The sequence below is a fragment of the Triticum urartu genome, chromosome 4, assembly GCF_003073215.2.
Source record: "Triticum urartu cultivar G1812 chromosome 4, Tu2.1, whole genome shotgun sequence".
In the NCBI taxonomy this organism is placed as follows: Eukaryota; Viridiplantae; Streptophyta; class Magnoliopsida; order Poales; family Poaceae; genus Triticum; species Triticum urartu.
The window spans coordinates 505,124,111-505,143,550 of record NC_053025.1 but is presented as its reverse complement, the minus strand read 5'-3'; the positions used below and the strand labels follow the sequence as shown (position 1 = coordinate 505,143,550).

Sequence of the window (19,440 nt, the reverse complement as noted above, 5' to 3'; positions counted from 1 at the left end):
AAGTTAGAGAAGTTTGACCTTTGAAAGAATAATACACCTTACATTTAGAAACGGATGCTTGTTCAAGAAAAGAAAAATGTCCTGGAGACATTGATCTTGTTAGTGGAACAAGGGGCATTTCTTTTATCACATGAAACAACTCAGATTGAGCTTACATGTGTGCATCTATATAGTTTCCACTACCAAATTTCAGTTCAAATGCTACTGTTTGTCTTCAGAATTAAAACATCGAGATGGGGTAAAGGGACTTGGAAGAAAAATGAAATCCTTTTAACCCCGCAAAAAAAAAGAGATAAAACTGTCCATTCATAACTGATGTCTAGCTAATAGTGTCCACCGGATACATACATGCATACAAAGATCACAAGAAAAACAATGTGTACACGCGCCAATATCTCGCCAAGCACGAGATTTAATTTAAGTAACACATAAACATCACCACATACATTATACTCTTTTTTTTAAGTTACCACATACATTATACTTACTAGAGTAATTAATCTCTTGATACAAGGTAATTCAAAAAACACCCCATCAAGAACAAGAGCATACGCGCGCACGCAGGCACGTAACGTACAGTACGTAAACCCTAGATATATATCTAGTAGGACCACACAATTAAAGCTTAATCAACATCATCTTCTTCACCTGAATCGGTCGACGGCTGGACCCCATCTCGCACCGCGTCCATCGATCTGACGGCCACATCACGGTCACGCCACCGACCATCGCTCCAGCATCACACAACTCTTCTTCCTTTGTCTTCTAGTAGTGGTACGTATTTTCCCAGCCAGGAAATAATAGTATTGGAGGGAAATAATTAACAGTAGCAACGGCACGCCGGGATCACGTACGTGCGTACGCGGCGCGGCGGGGTGATTGTCACGATACTAGAGGCGGAGGAGGCGGCGGAGGCCGTCGGCGGCGGCCGCCTCAGCGTTGCAGGACGGGGCAGGCGGCACCACCTTGCCGGCCGTGGCGGAGTGGGGAGACGCTTTGACGACGAGGGAGAACCTGGGCAGCGGCAGGCTGCTGGGCGGCGGCGCCAGCGCGTGCAGCAGGTCCTGCACGCAGCTCCGGGCCAGCTCCTGCTCGAGGTCGTCCAGCGCCTCGGTCACCGCCGGCGCGGGCGGCAGTGGCGCCGCCCGCTCCAGCGGCTTCTTCTTCTTCTGCTCCCTTGCCGGTTCTGCGGTCGGCGGCTTGGCCGGCCTCCTCCTCCTGTCTCTCTGGCTCAGCTGGCGTGAGGCCGCAGGGGGCGCCGCTGCCGGCGCGACGGTCGTGGGCGGTGCCGGCCTGACGGCACGTGGCGGTGTCGGAGGTGGTGGGTAGGGGAAAGTGGCGTACTTGGTGGCGGTGGGCGGGAGCGGCAGGAGCGGTGGCTGGTTGGACGGCAGGAGAGGGAGAGACGGCGACGAGTATATCGGCGGCCTGGCGTACGCATACGGGAGAGCGGGGGCGGGGGCGGAGTTCCATGCGCCGCTTTTCTGGAAGTGATGGTACTGCGGGCACGTGCGGGAGGAGCCGTACGCGCCGTGCGGCCTCGCCGGCCTCCCGCCATAGACGCCCCTCTTCGGGTACTCGAAGCTTCCGGAAGAACGATCCAGCAGAACGTTCTCCATGTCAAACTAGATAGGAGTAGGAGGAGAAGAATTAAGAGAGCAACAAGAAATAAAGAAGGATGGGAATGAAGTGGAAGAACTTGTATTAGTTTTGCATGAAATCTGCAAGAAGAAGCTAGCTACTCGTAGATCCTTGGGAAGAAAAACAACAAGGATGCTAGCTAGGATCGATCGATCGATCGGGGGTTTTAGATCGAGAAGAGATCAAGAACATGCAAGAAGGGGAAGTGGACCAAAAAGATGGAAGCTATCTATATCAGTGATGAAGAACCGAAGAAAAGGCCGGCCGGCGCTCTATCTACGGTGGAGAGGAGAGGAGGGGAGAGGAGGGAGCAGCTAGCCAATGCATGCACTAAGCCCACCCTGGCCTCCGGGCTACAGCTCTAGGGGGTGCAACGCCCTCTCTTTTATAGAGCAAGGCTGATGAGATGGGCTGGTTGGTTGGTTGAGTACTGTGGGGGGTGATTTGACCTCACATAAACTATCTTCCTCGAACTTTCTTGTGTGTTACTAATGGCAGGTTTGCACGTGTTAATTTTACTATGGCATGGGGGTTAGAAACTTTTGCTGATGCCCCTCTAGAGGATGGTAATTACTGATTCCTTGCCTCTCCCGGAGCATTATTCGGAGAATGGCATTCATGGATAGATGTCTTATTCTTGGCAAAAGAACCTCGTCTTTTTATTTTTGCGGGGAAAAGAACCTCATCTTTATATATTTCTAGCTTTAGGTTGCGTTCGGTATGGGAGGTGGTTCCAACTATTCTAGCATATTCCTTGATTTTCATAAAAGATTTTAAAATTAGTACAGCATAGTGCAATCCGCTGACCAAGCCTTATAGTACATGCACATTGTACTCATTTATCTGTGTCTTGGGGTTTTAAGATGTTTTTTGATTGAGACTTGTCCCTTGGCCAAGTGAGGGTAAAAATGCGATCATGAAAATGTATTATTTCCATGGAATACATTTAAGTATCTATACATCATGACATTAGATTTCGACTACGATGTTACCAAATTATGTCTTTCGGTTATATGGCCTAAAAAAATCATGCCTTTCAATTATGCTATGTCACTGGCTGCTTCTTAATGGCTCATTCACATTGGAGGATTTTTGGAATGCTCCTAAGGCATTTTCATCCATGTTTACTAGCATTCGTTTTGACAGGATTCTTAGCGTTAAGCTACTCGCACCATTTCTGTGATTTGAAATGATGTAGACCGAATGAGCCCTAACCGTTTCATTTTACCGCTTGACATAATTTTTTCTATCCAACCGATCACAATTATTTGAAAACGTCATAGATAGATGGGAGAAAATCTATCCTGCCACTCACTATGCAGTGCCGGCCGGTAACTAATTAAATAGTGTGCGTTTACCTTGTTCGATTTGTTTTGGCCGAGGACCGAAAAAAGAAGTGCAAGTGGGGGTGGTTCTGCAAAACAAAAATGCCGACATGCGCAGTTCAGGCAACCGCTGCCACCTGATATAATCTTAAGCACTATAGATTACGAAAACAACTGCGCGTCAATGACGGTGGGCCCCGAAGGTCTCCATGGGCAACGCGGCCCCGCAACGTACGGCGGTACGCCCGAAGCCAGCCAGCCCACCCATAAAGATCTGCCAGACCGCCTTTCTGGCCGGTCTCGTCCTCGCTGCCGTAGCGCGAATCCGGAGGACAGGGACCAACTGCGGCTAGGCCGGCAACCGCCAGACCGGCGCCGGCCGTCCGATGGGCCGCATCGGCCCGTCCGTCCGATCCGGAAAGCGACGCCGCCGACCTGCTTTCTTCTTCTTCTTTCCTCCACCCGCCTTTCCTTTCCTGCCCGGGCCGTATAGGCGATAGACAGGGTCCACCGGCCGGCGCCCGCGCCAGCGCCGCCCGGGGATTTCCGTAGCCTTGCCTGGCTGGCTGGCTGGCTGGCCTTTTTCAAAGACCCGCGTGCGTGCGTCAATGGGCGAGCGACTTTTCGCCTAACGATCCAGCGCTTGCGTGCCGTCGGATGCGATCGACAACCAATGGGCGGTGCAGATCGCCGCGGATGATTCCTGATGATCAGTTGCAAGCATGACCTCATGAAACCTACTAGCTGGTCACGGCCCTTGCAAACCAAGCCTCGGGGTTGCCTTGGGGGGGGGGGGGGGGGGGGGGGGGGGGGGGGGGGGGTGCTCACCGGCAACAATGCAACACCTGTCCTGAAATTGCAGGGCTTCGTCAACTCATGACCCCTTCAAAAAACATGAACTTTTTAAAAGGGTATAGTTTTTGCATTATCTTGAATTTGCATCAAGTGATATGTAAGTGCCTTTCGCAAAAAAAAAAGTGATACGTAGTGCAAAGTAATTAAGTAATCTTTAGGGTATGCCACAAAAAAGAGTAATCTTGGGAGAAACAACTAGTATGTGTTATAATCTTACAAGTAGACAACCCACATAGATTTTTATTATTACAAAGGATTACGATTCTCCAAAATTATTTGAAACCCAAGGGTCATCTACGATTTCAGAACAAGTGTTGCACCCAGGCACGAGGAAGGTTGTAGCATGCAATGGTCCGTAAAGATCTAGGTATGCTAGCTAGCCTTAGACACGACGAAGTTAGATGGTTTCAATTAGTTTATTTATGTCCATTTGTGTTTTGTATCATAAATGCAATGATGTATTGGACATTTATCACTAGGGTTTAACTCAAGAACGCAACACAGAAAGAACTTAGCAGAGAATGTGCCTCACAAAAAATTCTAGATTGCAACAAAGTCCTTGGAGTACTATTTAAAAAAATTAATACTTAAGTTCTTTGGGTTTACAACTGGAAACATCTCACTCAGACATTATGTCTTCACAACTGGTTTTTTGAAATCCACACTTGGTTTTGTCATTAAAGTCATTTTTATTGTAACTACACATACTAAATTAGACAATGTTCTTTGGAAAAACCCGACATAAGAAGATAAGAAGATACATATGTCATGTGCAAGTGCCAACTTTATGCTTAGAGAGTACGTCCATGTAGTTACTCATCAAAAAAGAGAAGAATATTGCAATGTTATCACTAACCTTGAGGCCCAAGCATCTCATGCACTACCTCTTTTATTCAGGTTTGGGTAAAGGATAGGTTTTATTCAAGAAAGACACAAGCCTGTTATTATTTAGGGTGCTGTTCCCCTGACTGGAATTCATCTAAGCATCATGGGAAGCACGTGGGCTCGCTATGTGATGAATATCTCTTCTTTTATTTTATGACAGGGATGTTGAAGATTTGGTAAGCACTGACCAAGTGTAAAAGTATAAGAAAATATTCTTAGGATGAAAGTAAATATATTTTTTGCAAAGGGAAAATTATGTTTTATCTTAGCAAGATAGTACTGTGATGCTGAATGAGTAATGGGTGCGAGGATGCGAGGCGAGAAAGGTTAGAGTAAAAAGGGGAAAAGTAAGTAGGTGTGGTATTTGAACTTTTGTTAAAGGAGAAGATCAACTTGAAACTTACCACGTGGTTTTACATGAACCTGTAAAACATAAGTGGAAAAGCTAAGGTAAAGTATAATGGTTAGGTACGATAGTATGACCAATTAGGCTAAGCCTACTTCATTATGAAAAGAAATGCTTAACGTGTGTTGCTCGCTATGGTAATGATTATTGTTGGACTACAGAAGGTGTAGTCATTGCTGAAATCTTACCTAAGTTTGATTTACTAAACTAATTTTTATAGCTAGTAGTTAGGCGCAACTCGTTTTTCTTAGACAAAGGATAATTTCCCACAATCTTCGTAGTTGATGCACATGCTACAATTAAAGTTTCAGAAATACTTATGTAGCCATGTAACATAAAAAGAACAGGATACACGGCGAAAATGTCGTCGATATACTATAGTTCATACTAGCATTTCATACAGATTACAGAGTAACACTGCAACTATATCACGTAGTCATGTGAATTTAGAAAAGGTAATGAACTAAGAAACAAAATTATTAGATTGAAATTAAAAGATCAAGAAGGGCAACAATTTACACCAGAGAATAAGTTCTGATGTTTTTTTTGTGGAGGAAGTTAGCTTTTGCAATAGCAATAAGTGGGTAGATATTATCTTAGCTTCTCCAAGTGGGCATACATATAGACAAACACCAAATGTCACTCGCACAAAGAAAGAAAGAAAACATATGCAGGTCGTAGAGCTTCAATGGGCGGCGGCCCGTGAATTTCTTACACACAAGTTGCACTTCTTTTTTCTGCCAATGACGAGTTCAATCCATCAGGGCAACCAACTGCTTCCCCACCAGATAAACAAACCGGGCGGCCATCATTAGCTTCCGGCCCGTTCCAAACACAGTTAATAAATCTCTGGAACAATCTCGAAGCACGTCGATCATTCTTAGTAGTAGCAACCAACCACCCATGGCGTCTACTCTAGAATGTTAGCTGAGCTTCTGAGGTAGCCACTTGCTCGCCATGAATACAACAGCTAGCTCCGACAACTACTTCTAACCAATCGGCAGCACCACTACTAGCAGCACTGACGGCACCACGTACTCACAAAGGAAAACGTAAGCATCGGCACAGAGTGACAGAATGCGACCAGATTATTTGTAGGAATATCTACTGTATGTGCCATAACCCGCTGGCAGGACGGTCGACGGAGAGCCATACGTAGGCTGCACCGGCGCGGCGGGTTTCGCTATCGGATGTGAAGAATAATGGAGAAGTCGGCGGGGTACTTGTGCAGGAGATCAACGTCAGCCGGGCTGCCGGCTAAATCTCGCGGGGTGGAACGGCAGCCTCGCGTTCCTCTTTGCTCTCGCTGTCGGCACTGGTTCCTGAGGCGGGAGAGGGCTCAGATCTTGTCAGGAAAGGGAAATGCAATGCGCGTGTCGTGTGGCGTGCCGTGACGCGGGAAGAAGGGTCCAACGTACCGCGCGTGGCTTTCCTGGCGAGCGTGCGACGGGGGCATGGTACATTGAAAATGGCGCGGCGCTGCTGTACTGGTCGCGGCAGGTCGATCGACATGCCGTGTTGTTCTCGTTGGTCGTTGTAGGTTGGCCGTAACGCACAGTGCAATATCGTTTTTCTTTATCCTCATAAAAAAGGTATCGTTTTTTCTTTACAGTCTTGTTAAATCTCAGTCGACTAAAACTTCGGTCTCAGTCGGTGCTATATCCATAAGATTTTACATTGAGATCCGTGTAATTTTTTTCTTCAGTTTTTTTCTTGCATGTTTTATCACTTGACTTAGAGCATCTTCAACAGGCGACGAACGCGGCGCGCGCAAAAAACAGCTTTGCCGCGCGCCCATCGCCTGGTTTGACGCGGCGCGCAGCGCTGGCTCCAGCAGCCGCGCTAAAATGCAGCGCGCGCGCCGCTCCAGCAGCGCGCGCTTATTTTTTACAACATTTTCAGAAGCATAGATAATAAAAAAAAACGATAAATTTACATAGATAAAACCATAGATTGCATAAATAATAAAAAATGATATAAAGGTATTTTACATCGGTACAACTAGATAGATAGTTCGAAAGCATAGATAGATAAAACTACGGTGCAACTATATAGAAACTACTGCGGCATATATAGGTAGAAAATACTCCAAGTCGCTACCATCATCATCATCATCATCCTCGTTGGTGTCGTCCGAGGTACCGAGCCACATGTCCAACCAACGTTTCGTCTGATGTGAATGAACCTCCCACCTGCTGCAACGATATCGGACTGCGCATTCGCCAATGCCTTCCGCCAACGCCCGGTCCGCCCGCTTCGAGCGGCGCCTTGCCGTCATCTCCGCCCAGTAGGCATGCTCGTCGGCGACGTTCTCCAGGTGGCGACTGCACCACTCCGCCATGGCTCGCTTGTCCTCCTCGGCGATGAGGAGGCGGCGTTGCCGCCGAGCGTGGTCGGCACGGTCCATGTCGGTGATGAGACGCGGCGGAGGGGCGACGCGCTGCGCCTGCTCGCGCGTGAAGACGTCCCAGAAGTTCATCTCTGACCGGGGCCTGTCCAAGCGCCACGCCGCCGCGTTGTACGCGCGGGCCGCCTCGTGCGCGCTCTGGAACGACCCGAGGCCGAGCCGGATGTCGCCGGACCGGATCTCGACCGATTACCAGCCGTTGGGGCGCTCGCGGACGCCGCGGTAGCCTGAAGAACCCCGGTGAAAGATCGTGGATGTCGCCTAGAGGGGGGTGAATAGGCGCTGTAAAATAATTACGATTTAGGCTTGAACAAATGTGGAATAAACCTAGCGGTTAATTTGTCAAACACAAAACCTACAACAACTAGGCTCACCTATGTGCACCAACAACTTATACTAAGTAAGATAAACAACTATGTGATAGCAAGACATATGACAAGAAACAATATGGCTATCACAAAGTAAAGTGCATAAGTAAAGGGTTCGGGTAAGAGATAACCGAGGCACGCGGAGACGACGATGTATCCCGAAGTTCACATCCTTGCGGATGCTAATCTTCGTTTGGAGTGGTGTGGAGGCACAATGCTCCCCAAGAAGCCACTAGGGCCACCGTAATCTCCTCACGCCCTCGCACAATGCAAGATGCCGTGATTCCACTAAGGGACCCTTGAGGGCGGTCACCGAACCCGTAAAAATGGCAACCCTTGGGGGCGGTCACCGAACCCGTACACTTTGGCAACCCTTGGGGGCGGTCACCGGTACCCGTCAAATTGCTCGGGGCGATCTCCACAACCTAATTGGAGACCCCGACGCTTGTCTGGAGTTTTACACCACAATGATTGAGCTCCAAACACTACCAACCATCTAGGGCGCCCAAGCACCCAAGAGGAACAAGCTCAAAGATACCAAGCACCCAAGAGTAATAAACTTCTCAACTTGTAACTTCCACGTATCACCGTGGAAAACTCAAACCGATGCACCAAATGCAATGGCAAGGGCACACGGAGTGCCCAAGTCCTTCTCTCTCAAATCTCACCGAAGCAACTAATGCTAGGGAGGAAAATGAGAGAAGAACAAGAAAGAGAACACAAAGAACTCCAAGATCTAGATCCAAGGGGTTACCCTCACATAGAGGAGAAAGTGATTGGTGGAAATGTGGATCTAGATCTCCTGAAAGATCGTGGATGTCGCCTAGAGGGGGGTGAATAGGCGTTTTAAAATAATTACAATTTAGGCTTGAACAAATGCGGAATAAACCTAGCGGTTAATTTGTCAAGCACAAAACCTAAAACAACTAGGCTCACCTATGTGCACCAACAACTTATGCTAATCAAGATAAGCAACTATGTGATAGCAAGATATATAACAAGAAACAATATGGCTATCACAAAGTAAAGTGCATAAGTAAAGAGCTCGGGTAAGAGATAACCGAGGCACGCGGAGACGACGATGTATCCCGAAGTTCACACCCTTGCGGATGCTAATCTCCGTTTGGAGCGGTGTGGAGGCACAATGCTCCCCAAGAAGCCACTAGGGCCACCATAATCTCCTCACGCCCTCGCACAATGCAAGATGCCGTGATTCCACTAAGGGACCCTTGAGGGCGGTCACCGAACCCATACAAATGGCAACCCTTGGGGGCGGTCACCGAACCCGTACACTTTGGCAACCCTTGGGGGCGGTCACCGGTACCCGTCAAATTGCTCGGGGCGATCTCCACAACCTAATTGGAGACCCCGACGCTTGCCCGGAGCTTTACACCACAATGATTGAGCTCCGAACAACACCAACCGTCTAGGGCGCCAAGCCACCCAAGAGGAACAAGCTCTAGGGTGCCCAAACACCCAAGAGTAATAAGCTTCTCAAACTTTACTTCCACGTATCACCGTGGAGAACTCAAACCGATGCACCAAATGCAATGGCAAGGGCACACGGAGTGCCCAAGTCCTTCTCTCTCAAATCCCACCGGAGCAACTAATGCTACGGAGGGAAATGAGAGGAAGAACAAGACGGAAAACACCAATAACTCCAAGATCTAGATCCAAGGGGTTCCCCTCACATAGAGGAGAAAGTGATTGGTGGAAATGTGGATCTAGATCTCCTCTCTCTTTTCCCTCAAAAACTAGCAAGAATCCATGGAGGGAGTGAGAGTTAGCAAGCTCAAAGAAGGTCAACAATGGGGGCAAAAACAAGCTCAAGAGATAGGGAACCATTGGGGAAGAAGACCCCCTTAAATAGGTCCCCACGAATCTGCCCGTTATGTACAAAACAACATAGGAGCGGTACAACCTCTGTGAGCACCGGTACAACCGGTAACAGGCAATAAGCGGTACAACCGGCCCACAACCGCCCAACAACCGTACCACAACAGAGACCAGTCCGGTGGTAGAGTGGTACATGACCGGTACAACCTCCGGACCAATTCTGGAGCGGTACAACCGCTCCAAACACCGGTTGTACCGGTCAAGCGGTACAACCTCTCCATGGGGCGGTACAACCTCTCTGTGTAAAACAGGCAATATCAAAATAGCCACAACTTTCGCATACGAGCTCCGAATTCAACGAAACCAAGTTTGTTGAAAAGCTAACGACAAGGGCTAACACAATCTTGAGAGAAATATCAATAAGAAGCAAATGAGAAAAATACCATAATAAAATGATGAGAACCCTTTCTCGGATAAGACCGGTAAAACCTCCAATACCGAAAACATCATAGAAGATGCATGCGAACTCCGTTTTCGATGAACTCAAGCTTGTCATAAAGATGACCATAAGCTCTAAGAAACACAAATGGAACCAAACAAGAACCAAGAAAGATGATGCAAGGATGCAATGGTTTGAGCTCTTGACTAATGATACGATCAAGCTACTCCCTAGAGAGCCCCCCTTGATAGTACGGCAATCGATCCTACAACCCGGTCTCCCAACTACCACTATGAGACCGGTAAAATAGAAAACCTATCAAGGGCAAACCTTTGCCTTGCACTAGTCCACTTGAGCTAGATGATGACGATCTTGACTTCCTCAAGTTGGACCACCTTTCTTGGTTGTGTTGGCTCGATGAAGACTAGTTGATTGCTCCCCCATAGTCCACTATGGGTGAGCCACTCTTTGGCACATCTTCACAATTCCATTGACACCACAATGGACATCAAGCTTCAAGCTTGATTGCTCCCCCATACTCCATTATGGGTGAGCCACTCTTCGAGTTGCTCCACTTGAACTTGCACACTGCAAACTTGATGACGATCACCACTTGATGTCATCCTCCATGGGTTGTATGAGATCTTCCTCTTGACGCAAGACCATGGAAACATACCTAACCCCACAAAGAACTCTCACGTAGACCATGGGTTGGTACACAAAGCGTAATGGACAATGCTTACCATACCATGGGATCACTTGATCCCTCTCGGTACTTCTTCTACGCTTTGTGAGTTGATCAACTTGATTCACTCTTGACTTAGTCTTGATCAACATTGAATCTTTCCAACTCTCATTTGGATGATGTCTTGAAGGTAACCATGAATGATCACACAATCTTCTTCTTCAAGACATGCTTGCAATAAGCTCAACTCACACATGACCAATCTTTGGATAATTCCTTGAAAAGCACTTTGGCCATCTCAACTCACACATGACCAATCTTTGGATAATTCCTTGAAAAGCACTTTGGCCATCTCATAAACTCCTTGAAACCAACACATGGACTTGAAGACAATCCTATGGACAAATCCTTCAAATATAACTCAAGGAAACCGTTAGTCCATAGAGATTGTCATCAATTACCAAAACCACACATGGGGGCACCGCATGTCCTTTAATCTCCCCCATTTTGGTAATTGATGACAATCATTTTCAAGAGAGTTTATATAAGGAATTATTTATCACCATGCAATGCAACAACCAATAATGCATGTGTATGAGATGCAAATGCTTAGGTACGAAACCAAAGCAAGAAGAAAAAAACTCTCTAAACTTATCCACAAAACTCTGTGAAACTTCTCCCCCATTGGCATTGATTGCCAAATTGGGCGAAAAGCTTAGAAGGCCAATATATATTGTGTTCCTCCATAAGTTGTGTATTTCTCAACAAGAGAGTGGAATGCAATACAGATATCCAACGGTAATACTAGGAGGAAGACCAACTATATTGAGGCACCAAGATTGCTAAAGGAATGATATGCCACAAGGACATAACAAAGAGAGACACAAGCAATCAAGCAATCAAAAGGTACCAATTGAAGCAAGCAATCAACGGATATCAATTGAACCAACTAGACCAAAGATCCTACGAGCCACATGAATAAAGGATATTATGATATGAGCAAAGGAGTGTTCTAAAGAAACTAGAGAAGCTCCCCATGATTTGTGCACACATAAGAATATTTGTATTTGGATACAAAGTGCACAAAATAGGATCATAGCTCCCCCAAAATCAATAGAAACTTACAACAAGTGCAAGTGAGCATATAGGAAACAAAGCCTAGTACTTGCAACACACACATGGTTGAGCAACAAGTAATAAAAGAGGCAACTTAAGAATGGGCTCAACCAAAATGATGTGTGTGAGTCAAGGCAATGCACTTGAGAAGACTAATGTATGGATGAGCATTAGGCATCAATAAAGTCTTGAAAGAATGAGGCGCACGGTGCAAGGCCTATCATTCCCACACACAACTAGCAAATGGGTTCACAAGCTTACTAATAAGCATGTTAAGAACCTATGCTTGTGACAACCCATGGTGAAGATAGAATATGAAAGCCTCATCAAGACGAGGGATACCAATTAAGATGGCAAAAGCCTCGTAAAGATAAGCATGAGGAAAATAATCTTCACCACACACAAGAGTGCATCAAGATGCAACGATAGAAGACACGCACTCAAGGCAAAAGCTTTCGGAGCCACCAAAGAAATAACATAAGAAAGACAAGGTGGCCGTGAAAGAAAGGATATCAACTAGATATGCAACTTCTCTCAAGTGTATAAGATTCTAGGTAGACGAAATCATGATGATATATATCTACAAAGAAGGATGTACACCCGAAATAGTTACAACACAAGGAACAAGATATCCAAAGGGAGGTCATACATATACCAATAAGATATTTGCTTGGAAGCATAGCTCATGGCTAGATATGGTCTTATTGTATATAAATGAAGTCCACACACAAACAACAAAGACATCACAACTAGCAACAAGAGATCATTGTTGGGATGCTTTGAGAAAGAAAACAAGTATCACAAGAATGAATGAATAACATGCCATGATACAACCTACACAAGGTTGATACAAGAAATGTGTGCATGAAGAATATGAAGATACTTGTTACCGAGTTAACATTGGACGGATGTAGTAGATACCAATTGAAGGTAGATAGTAGTTCATTGATCATCCTAGCTCGACTCCAATAAGCACATGATGACAACACCTTCCTTGTGAGTGAGCCGAGCTTCCAATGTATCTCCAATTGTTCCTAGAACAACAACACAAACAAAATGGTACCCAAACTCATTGGGACCAAAGAGTTAGAGAACCGACAATACATAGGACAAACTCCACATAAAAATGTGCATATAGATACGAAAATAAATTTCATGCACATCTCATCCAATTTGAGACTTGGTGGAGCTTCCCCTATATATTTGGTCAAAGAAAGAAAGCATGCCAAAGATACTACACGAAGTTAATATGCATGCTCAAGACTTTCAAGAACCGATACCAAAAGAAAAAAGAAATACCAAGTGAAGAAAGGATACCAAATGAATAAATCATCACTTGGAGGATATCATTAAACGATACATCAAGGAATGAGATATCCATTGATACACAAAAACAAAGATGTCAAACTCCCAAAAGAGAGAATGGTTCCAAACAAACCAAGTGCTCTACAAAGTTTCATGATGGCACAAGTACCAAAAGAAACGATTTGCATTCCACCAACACACACTTGAAAAGGATCACAAGGTGAGTGTTTTATAGAAAATAGGATAGCTCCCCCAAGACTAGTGCATTAGAGAAATTGCATTTGAATACAAAATGCACAAGGTGGGATCACCACTTTCACTATATCTAGAAAACACTAGACAAGATCAAGAAAAAAAGATTCACAAGTGGTATGGAAGACAAAGGGAGTTGATACAATCCTTGGCAAGAGAAAAGGCAAATAAAAGGAAAAAGTCAATGTAAAGATGATCAATAAATTCTACCACAAAAGTGAGTACCAATTATAAAAAGACAAGAAGTAAATGGAAATAGTTCCTGGTGGTAGATATCAAGGATATCCGACATCATCTTCACACCAAACAACAAGCAAATTGCAACTTGTAGAGCTAACATGCCACCTAGGAACAAGATAATTTACAATATCAACTCTAGATGACAATATCTCAAATGTACACATTTTCTAGGCTAGTAATATACACATAGCATATTACTCCCCCATAATGTGATACCAATTAAAGATAGACAAGAGGCAGTTAAAGGATCCAACAAGAGATAATTAATGGACTATTTAGAATTTGAATTTCTCATGAGAAGACATACCACATAGTGACTAGATAAGCTTGTAATATCAATACTAAGTGGTATTCCCCATGTACCCACCTTTATAGGATTGTGAAGTGCACAAAGCACATCACTCCCCCATAATGGGATATTCCATTAATCTCTCACAAGAGCCAACTGAGAAATAAACAAGATGCAAAAGGCTCAACGCATGACACACACGTACATGATGTGCAAACCAACACACACATACTTGATTGCTCAAGATAATCAAGTTGGAAGCACAACATATACAAACACATGCAAGGAACAAAACCAAAACATGCAAGGGGGCAAGTAACTTTCAATGTAAGCAATTGAGGTACAAGTTACTGCAAGGAGGCACATTGGATATACGATATAATCTTGATGATTCAATTGACTTGGCTTCAGACAATAAGAATGATGAAGTCCCCTTAATTCTTCATAATGTAGCCAAGTCTCCAATGACCTCCATCATCACCTATTGATCAAGTTTGAGCTTGTTGGTCCCCAACCAAGTTGGGTCCTAAGAGGTTAGTCACAATAGGCTTGGCTACCCAAATGGTTCTTTGCTTCAAACCAGTTTGAGTACCAACAAACTTGGCAACCACATTGCCAACCTTATCCTTCCCAAGAGAATAGACATCATCAATAATAATTGGGTTGGATAAGTTACCACTAGTGCATGAAGAGGCGAGGTGACCTTTCTCGCGACATAGGTAGCAACGTCTACTCTTCACTTTCTTCTCACTTGATTTCTCAACTTGAGAAGCATAAGCTTGAGTCTTCTTGGGAAGAGGCTTTTCTTCAACTTGAGGTTGAGAATGAGAGTGTACTTGTGGCCGCTTCCCTTGTTGCTTGTCACTAATGGGCTTCTTCTTCAATGGGCAAGATCTAACATGATGCCCTTCTACTTTGCACTTGAAGCAAACAATCTTGGCCGAATTCTTGACTTGTTCTTGGCCCTTCTTTTGTTCACCTTGGACTTCTTCTTCTTGTTGGAGTTGAATCCAAGTCCACCTTTGTCATTGGGGGATTTTTGCACACTCAAGATATTGTTGATTGTGAATTTCCCTTCATGACTCTTTTCCAAGTCTTTCTTCAAAGAAGTGACTTGGTCCTTGAGCTCTTTGATTTCCTCTACATGGTTAGTCTCAACACAAGAACTAGAGGAAGTATAAGATTCATCTTTAGAGCAACAAGGCAAGGAAAGCAATTCATCACAAGATGTACCAATGTTATGCATGGATGAATCGCGAGGACTAGCACAAGGCAATATAGCATTTTGAATAAAAGTGGTGCTAGTATCCACATGAGGCTCACTAGATGTTACCTTAGCAAGCATGGCCTCATGAGCTAACTTTAGCACATTATGGGATACTAGAAGATCATCATGAGAGCTTGTGAGCTTTACATGATTTTCTTCCAACATCCCATAATTGCTAGATAGCAACTCAAGTTGAGCCCTTAGCTCAACATTCTCCTTCAATATGGATGCTTCACAAGAGATAGAGTTAGTGGCACAAGCATCATCATTAGAAACAAGAGGAGAAGACAACTTGGCAAGCTCTTTTGAATATGAAGCTTTAAGTTGAGCATGAGACTCGGTGAGTTTGATGAGCTCACTCTTAATGACCATTGAGCCATTTTCGAGGTGCTCAAAGTCCTCAAGGAGTTTAGCATGCGCAACTTCAAGCTCCTCATTTTTAGTTTCAAAATCATAGGCCACCTCAAGAGCTCTATCACGAGATTCCCTCACTCTAGATAATTCTAGAGCAAAAGTCTCCTCAAGAGATTCCTTGGTGGTTTGTTCAAGTTCAAGAGCTTGAGAGAGGTCCGCAATCTCATTAGCGTAATCACGCTCATGACCTTCCATTTGATCAATGGTGACCTCATGCTCCTCAAAATGAGATTCCACCTCATCAATATATTTCTTGCCCTCAATAGCAATAGACATGATTTCCATGAAGTTGAAACGAGCAATTTTATTCTTAAGAAGAGCTTTAAAAATCATTTCCCCCTTAATTTTTAAGAAGGCAACATCATCATTCTCTTCATCATAATCAACATCATCATCACTCTTGCCATCATCAATATCATCACAAGATATATTGGCATTCAAAGTGGGAGATACCTTTGAAGCCTTGGCCATAAGGCAAAATGCAATAGATGATGATGTAGGATCCGTTGAAGGACCATTCAAGACCACATCTTGTTCCATGGGGTGTTGGGTTTCCTCTACATTGTTAGCACAACAATTCGAGGAAATATATGCATTTTTATCATGGCAACAAGGCATAGTAAACATATCATCATGAGATTTAGTCAAGCAATTTCTACATGATATGAAAGGACTATCAACACAAGCATATGAAGCATTTCGAGTTCTCGAAGTGTTAAAGCCCAAAGAAGGAGCATTGCAATAAGATAGTGATGAAGGATTATCCACAATAAGCATACTATCATCATTGCAATGACCAACACTACTCACCATATCATTACCTTGTGGCAAACCACATGTAGGTGAAGTAGAAGAAGTTGAGAAGACTATACGGCCGGAGGTGGAGGGAGAACAATCATCCCCACAAATCTTGGACACACCATATTTTTCTTGAAACTTCGTCCACAACTCATGAGCATCCCAGAATGGCATGAGTTGAAATATAACTACATTGCTCAAAGCATCGAAAAGCACATTCGAAGCTTGAGCATTGAGATAAGAGTTTTTCTCATCCTCTAAAGATAATCTTTGGGGATCCTTTGGAGGAGAAAAACCCATATCTACAATTCGCTCTAAATTTGGGTCCATGACCCTAAAGAGATTAAGCATGCGAATTACCCAAACATCAAAATTTGTGCCATCGAAACTAAGAGTGTCAGAGAATCCTAATCCCCTAGTCGACATCCTTACTCTCTAGGCGGTTAATCCCTATAAAGAGAGACGGGGCTCTGATACCAATTGAAAGATCATGGATGTTGCCTAGAGGGGGGGGGGTGAATAGGCATTTTAAAATAATTACGATTTAGGCTTGAATAAATGCGGAATAAACCTAGCGGTTAATTTGTCAAGCACAAAACCTAAAACAACTAGGCTCACCTATGTGCACCAACAACTTATGCTAATCAAGATAAGCAACTATGTGATAGCAAGATATATGACAAGAAACAATATGGCTATCACAAAGTAAAGTGCATAAGTAAAGAGCTCGGGTAAGAGATAACCGAGGCACGCGGAGAAGATGATGTATCCCGAAGTTCACACCCTTGCGGATGCTAATCTCCGTTTGGAGCGGTGTGGAGGCACAATGCTCCCCAAGAAGCCACTAGGGCCACCGTAATCTCCTCACGCCCTCGCACAATGCAAGATGCCGTGATTCCACTAAGGGACCCTTGAGGGCGGTCGCCAAACCCGTACAAATGGCAACCCTTGGGGGCGGTCACCGAACCCGTACACTTTGGCAACCCTTGGGGGCGGTCACCGGTACCCGTCAAATTACTCGGGGCGATCTCCACAACCTAATTGGAGACCCCGATGCTTGCCCGGAGCTTTACACCACAATGATTGAGCTCCGAACAACACCAACCGTCTAGGGCGCCAATGCACCCAAGAGGAACAAGCTCTAGGGTGCCCAAATACCCAAGAGTAATAAGCTTCTCAAACTTCACTTCCACGTATCACCGTGGAGAACTCAAACCGATGCACCAAATGCAATGGCAAGGGCACACGGAGTGCCCAAGTCCTTCTCTCTCAAATCCCACCGGAGCAACTAATGCTAGGGAGGAAAATGAGAGGAAGAACAAGACGGAGAACACCAAGAACTCCAAGATCTAGATCCAAGGGGTTCCCCTCACATAAAGGAGAAAGTGATTGGTGGAAATGTGGATCTAGATCTCCTCTCTCTTTTCCCTCAAAAACTAGCAAGAATCCATGGAGGGAGTGAGAGTTAGCAAGCTCAAAGAAGGTCAACAATGGGGGCAAAAACAAGCTCAAGAGATAGGGAACCATTGGAGAAGAAGACCCCCTTAAATAGGTCCCCACGAATCTGCCCGTTATGTACAAAACAACATAGGAGCGGTACAACCTCTGTGAGCACCGGTACAACCGGTAACAGGCAATAAGCGGTACAACCGGCCCACAACCGCCCAACAACCGCACCACAACAGAGACCAGTCCGGTGGTAGAGCGGTACATGACCGGTACAACCTCCGGACCAATTCTGGAGCGGTACAACCGCTCCAAACACCGGTTGTACCGGTCAAGCGGTACAACCTCTCCATGGGGCGGTACAACCTCTCTGTGTAAAACAGGCAATATCAAAATAGCCACAACTTTCGCATACGAACTACGAATTCAAGGAAACCAAGTTTGTTGGAAAGCTAACGACAAGGGCTAACACAATCTTGAGAGAAATATCAATAAGAAGCAAATGAGAAAAGTACCATAATAAAATGGTGAGAACCCTTTCTCGGATAAGACCGGTAAAACCTCCAACACCGAAAACATCATAGAAGATGCATGCGAACTCCATTTTTGATGAACTCAAGCTTGTCATAAAGATGACCATAAGCTCTAAGAAACACAAATGGAACCAAACAAGAACCAAGAAATATGATGCAAGGATGCAATGGTTTGAGCTCTCGACTAATGATACGATCAAGCTACTCCCTAGAGAGCCCCCCTTGATAGTACGGCAATCGATCCTACAACCCGGTCTCCCAACTACCACTATGAGACCGGTAAAATAGAAAACCTATCAAGGGAAAAACTTTGCCTTGCACATAGTCCACTTGAGCTAGATGATGACGATCTTGACTTCCTCAAGTTGGACCACCTTTCTTGATTGTGTTGGCTCGATGAAGACTAGTTGATTGCTCCCCCATACTCCACTGTGGGTGAGCCACTCTTTGGCACATCTTCACAATTCCATTGACACCACAATGGACAACAAGCTTCAAGCTTGATTGCTCCCCCATACTCCATTATGGGTTAGCCACTCTTCGAGTTGCTCCACTTGAACTTGCACACTGCAAACTTGATGACGATCACCACTTGATGTCATCCTCCATGGGTTGTATGAGATCTTCCTCTTGACGCAAGACCATGGAAACATACCTAACCCCACAAAGAACTCTCACGTAGACCATGGGTTAGTACACAAAGCGTAATGGACAATGCTTACCATACCATGGGATCACTTGATCCCTCTCGATACTTCTTCTACGCTTTGTGAGTTGATCAACTTGATTCACTCTTGACTTAGTCTTGATCAACATTGAATCTTTCCAACTCTCATTTGAATGATGTCTTGAAGGTAACCATGAATGATCACACAATCTTCTTCTTCAAGACATGCTTGCAATAAGCTCAACTCACACATGACTAATCTTTGG

At 44.9% G+C, this 19,440-nt stretch overlaps 1 protein-coding gene across 1 annotated transcript; it reads right to left on the bottom strand.

Annotated features, from left to right (window-relative positions):
- Window positions 1–380: 380 nt before the first annotated feature.
- LOC125552304 (vegetative cell wall protein gp1-like) lies at window positions 381–2,012 on the bottom strand. The gene has a single exon (XM_048715800.1). It carries the CDS (start codon window positions 1,617–1,619, stop codon window positions 891–893), a length of 729 nt encoding a protein of 242 aa, XP_048571757.1. The 5' UTR covers window positions 1,620–2,012; the 3' UTR covers window positions 381–890.
- Between the last annotated feature and the right edge of the window lie 17,428 nt (window positions 2,013–19,440).

What these genes read in the sequence shown, in the direction of transcription:
- LOC125552304 (XM_048715800.1), bottom strand. Translation starts at nt 1,619, where the DNA reads ATGGAGAACGTTCTGCTGGATCGTTCTTCCGGAAGCTTCGAGTACCCG.